This window comes from Apodemus sylvaticus, chromosome 1, assembly GCF_947179515.1.
Source record: "Apodemus sylvaticus chromosome 1, mApoSyl1.1, whole genome shotgun sequence".
Classification (NCBI taxonomy): Eukaryota; Metazoa; Chordata; class Mammalia; order Rodentia; family Muridae; genus Apodemus; species Apodemus sylvaticus.
Genome location: NC_067472.1, coordinates 83,880,976 through 83,889,710, shown reverse-complemented (window position 1 = coordinate 83,889,710; position 8,735 = coordinate 83,880,976). Strand labels below are relative to the sequence as shown.

Below are 8,735 nucleotides of genomic sequence, written 5' to 3'. Positions count from 1 at the left end.
GAGGGAGGGAAGGGGGCTTATGTGACTTTCGGGGAGTGGGGAACCAGAAAAGGGGAAATCATTTGAAATGTAAATAAAAAATATATCGAATAAAATTTAAAAAAAAAAAAGAAGAAGAATATCCTCTTGGGCTCAGGTGCAGATGTTCTCCAAGGGTTCACAGGAGAAACACAGAACACACCTTACTTAGAACAGACAGAACCCTCCAATGTGCCTGGCCCTGCACCCCCACTCCTTAGTCTTACTTGGCAAAGAGGGATTTCAGGGCTGCCAGCAGTCCACAGGTTCCCAGGCCATTGGTGAATTTGGCACATCTGTCAACAGCTGCAGACGCCAAGCCAAAGAGCTTGTGCACAGAGTGGCTCAGCTCCTGAACGCAGTCGATCACTTCCCCGTGCTCCTGAGCAGTAGATATAGATAAGCAAAAGATTCATCAGACTCCAGTGCTGGCAGAGATGGCACCAACACAGGGGAGCGAGCAGCACTAACATGGGAAGAGTGGCAAGGTCACTCATCTGCGGCTAAACCCCCAAATATAAGAAACCAAATAAACTCAACTATGAGCATGGGCGGGCAGACAGACAGACAGACACACACACACACACACATACATACACTCACACAGAAATTGACTTCTGGCATAAAAATACAACCAAAGTTTAGCTCATTGTGGAGGTTTAAATAGGTGGGCCCCCCAAAGACTCATGTATGTGAATGTTTAGCCCATAGGGAGTGACGCTATTAGTAGGTTTGGCCTTATAACAGTGGGTGTGGCCTTGGTGGAGGAAGTGTGTCACTGTGTGAGTGGGCTTTGAGGTTTCATATGCTCAAACGATACCCAGTGTGGCAGACAGTTGTTTCTGTTGCCTTTGGATCAAGTTGTAGAACTCCTAGCTCCTTCTCTACCACCATGCCTGTCTGCATACAGCCATGGTTCCCACCATGACAATAATAAATTAAACCTCTGAAACTGTGAGCCAGCCTCAATTAAATGTTTTCCTTTCTAAGAGCTGCCTTGGTCATGGTGTCTCTTCATAACAATGGAACCCTAATTAAGACACACATCCTCATATTCTTCATTTCTTTTCTCTTTTTCTATGATTAATAAATTGGTACCTCTGATAGCCCTACATCTGAGATCAATTTCCCTGGATTAGACACTCCGAAGGAGTGTAACAGAGGGGGCCGCCTCCTGCAGAACAGGACATAACTGAGGCAGAGCAGACTTCCTAGGGAGGTCACCAAGAGATGGCAAACTTCAAATACTTCAAATGGTGCTCACCTCATGCTGGACACCTCAGACAACCTGAGAACAAGCACTACCTGACAGAGATGTCCTTGAGCAACCTAAGGCAAAAATCACTAAGTGGAAGAGACAGAGATTTATGATTTAAGTCTCTCTGCTTTGTTTTGCTTTGCTTTATCTTTTGACTGTTGGTTTGAAACAAGAATGGAAGCACACTGGTAGCTTCACTTTATCTTTGGACTGTGTGGGTACCTGAGGCATTACAAGCCTGCCTGCCTGCCTTCTTCCTTCTTCCCCTTTATAGATACTTGGTCTCTCCCCAACCCTCCACTCTGCACAGCCAAGAGCCTAGCACATAAAACGCTGATACATGGCTAGTAGCCATTCTGCAGTGTTATCAGACATTACCAGAGGCACAGCGCTGATCTGTATGAGAAGGTTGTTCTCCTCCATGTCACCGTACTTCAGCTGGTAGGGTTTATATGGACCATATACAGCATCCACTAGCTCCACAACTTTCACCAGGTTGTGGTCTTCTGTAAGGAACAAGAAATTAAAATATCAGTAGGCAAATAATCTAAACTAGCTGCTGGAAACAATAGGGAAAAGATATTCTGCTGGAACATTCCCTCATATGCCTACATCACATTAATCTGCTTTTCTCAGTCGTGGAAGCCTCTGTGATCCCCAAAGCAGAACTCTGGGCTTTGTGTGTTGTTACAACTAGTGTTACAGATACGATGAACCAGAGCCCATAGGCACTGCAGTAAGATCCCAGATTCTGGTGAAAACTCCTGGGTCCGGAGTGTGACGCATGCCCATGTCGGGGCCTGTCATGGACACAGTCCAGCTCATCTTCTGCTACACAGTGAGTTTGAGGACAGCCTAGGCTACACAAGATTGTCTCACAAAGCCAAATCTGGGGATGGAAAGATGGTTTGGCAGCTGAGAACATGTTCTGTTCTTTTAAAGGACCTGATTTTGGTCTCCAGTACCTTAGCACCAAATGAGGTGACTCATAGTCACCTTTAACTCTGGCATCCATAGGCACCTGGACTCACGTGCACATAACCATCCACATAACTGCTGGGGCTCCTGCTATGATGCAGCAGGATTCTCATGTTAGTATCCATGCAGTGTATGATACCAACATATTTAATATAATGCTAGCAATAAGAGGAAAAGACAGCATTCTAGGGTGTGTGGAATTCTACAAGAAAACTGTCATTTTTGAAGATATCAATATCATGAAAAGTCAAAGATGAACTATTAGATTAGGGTCATAGGTCCAAGTACAATGTATACTAAACTGGCTCTCAGAGGGAGGCAGAGGAGGAAGCAACTAGAAAGACCTCTGCAGAGCTGTCAAATCTGAAGACAAACTATATACTAGATATTAAACGCTTTGGTATGATAATGGTAGTGGTAGCAAAACATTCTACTATAAACATATCTAGAAACTGGGCACAGTGGTGCACATCTGTATTCGCAGTACCTGAGAAGGAACAGGAGTTCATGGTCACCCTCTGCTACACAGTGAGATAGAAGACAGCCTGAACTATATGAGACCTTGTCTCAAAAAGTCAAAAACAATACAAATTTAGTATGTATACAAATGCACAGTTAAACACAAAATGCTATCCCTGGAGGGAAAGGAAGATGACTGTTTTCTTGTACTGTCAAGATTTTGTGTAATAAATATATACGGTGTAATGATCATGAAGTCAGCCCAAGGCTGGAAGTGGATCAGTGGTGATTGCTACTACTCTTTCAGAGGACCTACGTTCAGTTCCCAGCTCCCACATAGTGGCTCACAACCATCTGTAAATCTAGTTCAAAAGGACTCAACACCTTCTTCCCTTCATTATATGCACCAGGTACATACATGATGCATATACATACAATATTCAGGCAAAACACTCATGTACATCAAAAAATAAAAGCAAGAAAAATGCATGAACCTAAATTGTTTTTTAAAGTTGCTTTCTATTGTATAGTCTTTCATTTATTTTAAATTGTATCATGTATATGTATTAACTATTAAATAATAAAAAGCTAAAGATAAAAGTTAAATATGTATCTGTAACATATCTGATAAATAACTGGGGAAAGTTCACTATATAAGAATCTTTTAGGAACATAAACTAAATTTGCAATAGTGGCATTAGAGGAAACTTTCATTTGTATGATAGATTCTTTGCCAGGAATTTTTCACATATTTTATTGCTTTTTATAAATGTACTCAATAATATATTACTTTAAATGAATTGCTCTAAAAAATTAATGAGAAATAGATTAAGTCCCCAAACAGATGAATATATAAAGAATAAGTAATCAAGAGGAAAAAAATGGAACTTTTATAATATAATTTTCAAACATTAACAACCAAAGTAAAATATTTAAGGGAAGACCGGGAAATGATGGAAGAAAGAAAGAGCACAGTGCTGGGAAGGGCTCTTTTTTTATTATCAAGACTGTTTGTTTTGGTTTTTTTTTTTTAATACAGGGTTTCTCTGTGTATCCCTCACTGTCCTGGAACTCTCTCTGTAGACCAGGCTATCCTTAGACATAGAGAACCTCCTGCCTCTGCCTCTGCCTCTGGAGTGCTGAGGTTAAAGGCACTACACCTGGCTTGGTTATCGCTTTAGATGTAGCCCAGGCTGGATTTGAACACAATACATTCCTGAGTGCTGAAATGCACACACCACCACATCCATCTTTCCAAAAGCATTTTCATTTAAAACAATACAAACAACAATTTGAAGCCCTCAGCTGGAATTGCTAGAAATCTAATGTTTTTCGCCAACTTCAGAGGGTGGTTCTCACGTCTTTAAGAAAGTTCATTCGTGGGGAGGAGTGCAACCTTCTCCCTGCCCTACCCTGACCAGCCTGCTCCAGTAGGGCACCCGGACTAAGCACTCTGTAGTCACTTGGGCCAGAGCATCTCAGTTCTCAGGAAACCACCCACATGACTGTGCGTCTCCCACAAGTGAAGCCTGACCAGTGAGTGTGCCACAACACCCGTGAATCATCAGGAACCTGAACAATAAACACACTCCCTGGAATGTACAGGCAATTAAACGCAATGTAATTAAAGAGAATAACTATTAAATAAACGAAGTCTGTGACACACAGCAGCCACATGGCAGAATGAGGTCTTCTTGAAGCAATTTCCTGATTTGACAGCAGCATGTGTCACGAGGTCTATGTTGCTTCAAAGTTTATGATGCTTTTTACACAGGTAGAAAACAGCTGGAAAGCTTAGCATCCCACACAGTACGTACCCAAGTGGGATAAGCTGTGCTCGGCCTAACCGGTTGGCTGCCTGCGGGAATACCTAGCTGGCTCCGGCGCAGCTGCTGCTGCTGCCCTGCGAAGCCCCACTCCCCCCTCTCTAGCCAATGTGTTCTCCTAAACTTACAGCTTAGGTTGAACTGTCTGAGGTTCTGACTTAAAAGAAAGAGGATCCTCCCACCGAAACCTGTTGCCAGCTCACTGCCATCCCCCCACCCCCGCCTCCCCACCCCACAGTAAGCCTCTTTTACACTTTCAGGTACAGCAGATATCTCTGCCACTACCTTGGAGTATGTGAAGCTCCTGGTCAGCACTGACTGAACCCTGCTTCCATGCTGACAATGTTTTCATGGGAAAGCTTTCCTGTGAGTGGAGAAACACTGACCCGTTCCCTTCCACAGTTACAATAAACAAATCCAGGTCTCAAACAGAAGGCAAGACCAGTTAGAAGTCAAAAAGAAGGAATGCTTACGGAGATGGGGGAGCAGCGCCATTTCCAGCCCCTTGGCAAAGTGGGCAGTGGTGTCATAAAACTCCAGTAGGCTGGTGAGCTCCAGCTCGGGGCCTGCTCTCTCCACACCCGCACTGAGGCACATGGGCAGGGAGGGTACCAAGGCCCCCAGGGTCTGAATCAGCAGCACCGTCACCACCTCGTGGGGGTTCTTGAAAACCTGCGGTAGGGGGAGAGGGATAAGCATTAGTGCACCGTGAAGCACACAGGAAGGAGCCTTTTGAACAGCTGCCTCCTGATGGTTCCAAGGCGGACCCTAGCACGGCTGGAAATGGGCCTGTCAGGAGCCCCAACTTCCCCTCACTGTGAAAACTGGACGGGGACAGAATGGAAAGTGGCAGAAGCTTAATTCTGAACAGAAAGGCACGTCCATTGCTGGCCCACGTGCCTACTGACTCAAGCTTACTGCGTACCTAGAACAGTACTGAGCTGGTCATCAGCGAGGACTCAGGTGACACTGCAGAGACTGGAAGATGAGCAGGAAATGAGAGAACAGCACAAGAACAGCCGGAGGGCGGGCCGCCGCAGCCCAGAGCCTGGCCTCAACTCACTTCCCTTCTCTGCACAGATCCTGGGCCCACGTGTATTCTTTTACGGACCAACAGAGACCGTGGGCCTGGACAGTTTAGCTGGCTCAGTTCTCGGGTGGACTTTTCCCACTCTCTGTTCCTTAGGTCTCTTAAGAAAACTTGGGTAACGTACCAAGTCCACTTAGGAAGTACCCTCACCCTCCTGTGCGGATGCTGCTATAACCCAAATGGGTGCAAGCATGAGATGAGATAAAAGAACTGGTCTCAGGAAAGCTGAAGGCCAAAAAGGATACAAGTGAGAAACTAGACAGCTAATAAAATTCCAACTTTATTTAAAGTTACCTTAATAGAAATGAAACTAAAGCAGAGCATAACAAAACCTACAGGATGCAGCAAAAACAGACCAAGGAGGAGAACCCACAGCTATAAATGTCTACCATAAAGCTCTCCCATCAGGGACCTAACTGCATGCGTTAAAAATCTACAGGGGCTGAAGAGATGGCTCAGTGGTTGAGAGCACTGACTGCTCTTCCAGAGGTCCTGAGTTCAATTCCAGGAAACCACATGGTGGCTCACAACCATCTGTACTGGGATCTGATGCCCTCTTCTGGTGTGTCTGAAGACAGCGACAGTCTACTCATACAGAAAATTATTAAATAAATAATTCCTTAACAGGATAGGGCTGCAGTTCAGTAGACAATCATGCATGGCTCCAATTCCCAGCACCACACAGAACTAGGGGTGGTGGCACCTGCCTGGACGCCCAGCACTCAAGAAATAGAGGCAAGCAAATGAGAAGTTCAAAGCCGCCCTTAGCTACTCAAAAACAACAAGGCCAGTCTGGACTATATGAACTCTGCCCGTAAGAACCAGAACTAGAAAAGGGGAAACTAAACTTAAAGTAAGAAAAAGATTACTGAGGTTGGAAGGCAGAGGCAAACAGAAAACAAAGACTCAGCACAAGAAGCTGGGTTTTGGTAAAATGTTCTATAATTGATGGCCTGTACCTAAACTAAGAAAACAGAACAAAGTATTGGAGTTACTAGAATCAGACATGCAGCTACACTAGCACTGAGTCTATAAAAACAGAAAGCAAGCTAAGTCCCATGGACACAGTGCTAGAGCTACACGCCACCAAAACTCACTCCAACGGAGAATGAAGGCCCAAAATTGAATTGTTAGTCACAAATGCCCAGAGCACTGGTTTGGTGCTCCCGGCCTGCAATCCCAGTCCAGGAGTAAAGGCAGGAAGACCAGGAGTTCAGGGATAGCTTAGAATACACAAGACCCCATCTCATAAATAAATAAATAAATAAATAAATAAATAAATAAATAAATAAATAAATAAATAAATGAATGAATGAATGAATACATAAATAAATAAATAAATAAATAAATAGTAAATAAATAAAGATCAGAATTGGTGAGCTCTACAAAACATACAAAGAATTTAAACCAATCTCCCAAAACACTGAAGTCTCATAGTCTGAACTGCATCTCCCCTCAAATCCCATGTTAAGCGTGAACCTCCAAATGCCTTAAATATGACTCTGTGGAGACAGCACCTTGAAGAGGCAATGAAGGCACCACGGGCACTCACGGGAGGCCCTGAGTCTACCTGGTTGAGTCCTCACAAGAAACCAGCAGCACAACACACACACTTGGGAGACAGCCTTGGAGGGAAGATGCACATCCGCAGGTCAGAGGACAACACTCGACCCCAAGCACAGCTTGGTCCTGAACTTCTAACTTACTGAATTTTGAGAATATTACTGCTGTTTAACTATCCAGCCTGGGAATGGAGAGATGGCTTAGCAGTTAAGACATTGGTTGCTCTTCCAGAGGACCCAGATTCAATTCCCAGCACTCACATGGAAGCTCACAACCCTCTGTAACTCCAGTCCCAGAAGGTCTGATGGCCTCTTCTGGCCTCTACAGGCACTGCACGCACATGGGGCACATACACACATACATACATACACACACACAGACAAAACACTCAAACACAGAAAATAAGAATAAAATCTAAAAAACAAAACAAATTAAACTCTCCAGTCTAAGGGATTTTGCTATGGCATCAACCAGCAGAAGAACACAGAACCCTTCCTAGCTCATTCTGTGCCATCAGCATTACAACAACACCGGCAGGAGGCAAGAGAAGGATGCCAAGACCGTTCAACAGGGAGAGTGTCATCCTGACGATGAATGGTGCTCAGAAACTGGCTATCACCTCATGAGAAGAAAGATGGGAGGGAGAAAAGGAGGAAAAAGAAAAAATTTACAGGTCAACTCAGAATGAATCAAAGACCGCTAGCAAATGGCCCAAAATATAATCGCATTTTTTTTCCTAAACTCTTTAAGAATTGACAACACTTCGACGGGCTTACTTTGACTTCATGGATCCTACTCTACTCTGCTTAGAGTCATCCTGCTGGAGTCAGAGAAAGATGGAAAGAGAACACAAAACCACAATGAATAACCTCAGGGCCACATGGCCACCCCACTCCACCCTGCGTGTGCTGAGAGCCGCAACTGTCTGTTTGCTCATCACTCTCAATCTAGTGATGTGGCTCAGTGGGTGAAGGTATTCATTCATCTTGAAAGCCTGACACCTAAGTTTAATCTCCAAGACCCACATAAAGGTGGAAGAAGAGAACTGACTCCATGAAACCGCTCTCTGACCTCTACACAAACATAAATAACAATTCAAAGCATTACAGACTGAAGTTCACTGTTTCCAGGTGACCTCTCACCCACAGCCCTTACTGGCCCTGTTTTTGTCAGTAATTTCCCCGCTAACCCAGGATGGAATCTCCTTCTTGGCCTTCATTTCTTCCAGTTATTCCTTAGAACATATCCTAATAACTACTCAGTCCTTTTGGACATTTATCTCTCAAGGCTAGTCTGGGACTCTCCTGCCTCAGCTGCCCAAGTGCTAGGATTATAGTCATAAGCTGCCATGCCCAGCTCTTCTTGGCTTTTCCATCTCCATCTTGTACCAGGCATTGGAGTCTACCTTTCTCAAATCCCTCTTCATCAATTCACTGCCCAAATCACTACTAAAGTCAATAATTTTAGGTGTTACAATTTAAAATCTTACCTAGTGGCATTCTCTTCCATTGTGAAGTGTCTATTCAAGTCTTGGACCATTTTG

General features: G+C 44.2%; 1 protein-coding gene across 2 annotated transcripts in view; it reads right to left on the bottom strand.

Annotated features, from left to right (window-relative positions):
- The window catches only part of Cog7 (component of oligomeric golgi complex 7), a 60,770-nt gene that overhangs the window by 27,253 nt on the left and 24,782 nt on the right, over positions 1-8,735 (bottom strand). For both annotated transcript variants that reach the window (XM_052199922.1, XM_052199925.1), the window contains exons 7-9: positions 5,013-5,211; positions 1,655-1,782; positions 246-400 (exon numbers count right to left, since the gene is read on the bottom strand). In XM_052199922.1, the coding sequence (XP_052055882.1) occupies positions 246-400; positions 1,655-1,782; positions 5,013-5,211 (482 nt within the window). The remainder of the gene's footprint in view (positions 1-245; positions 401-1,654; positions 1,783-5,012; positions 5,212-8,735) is intronic.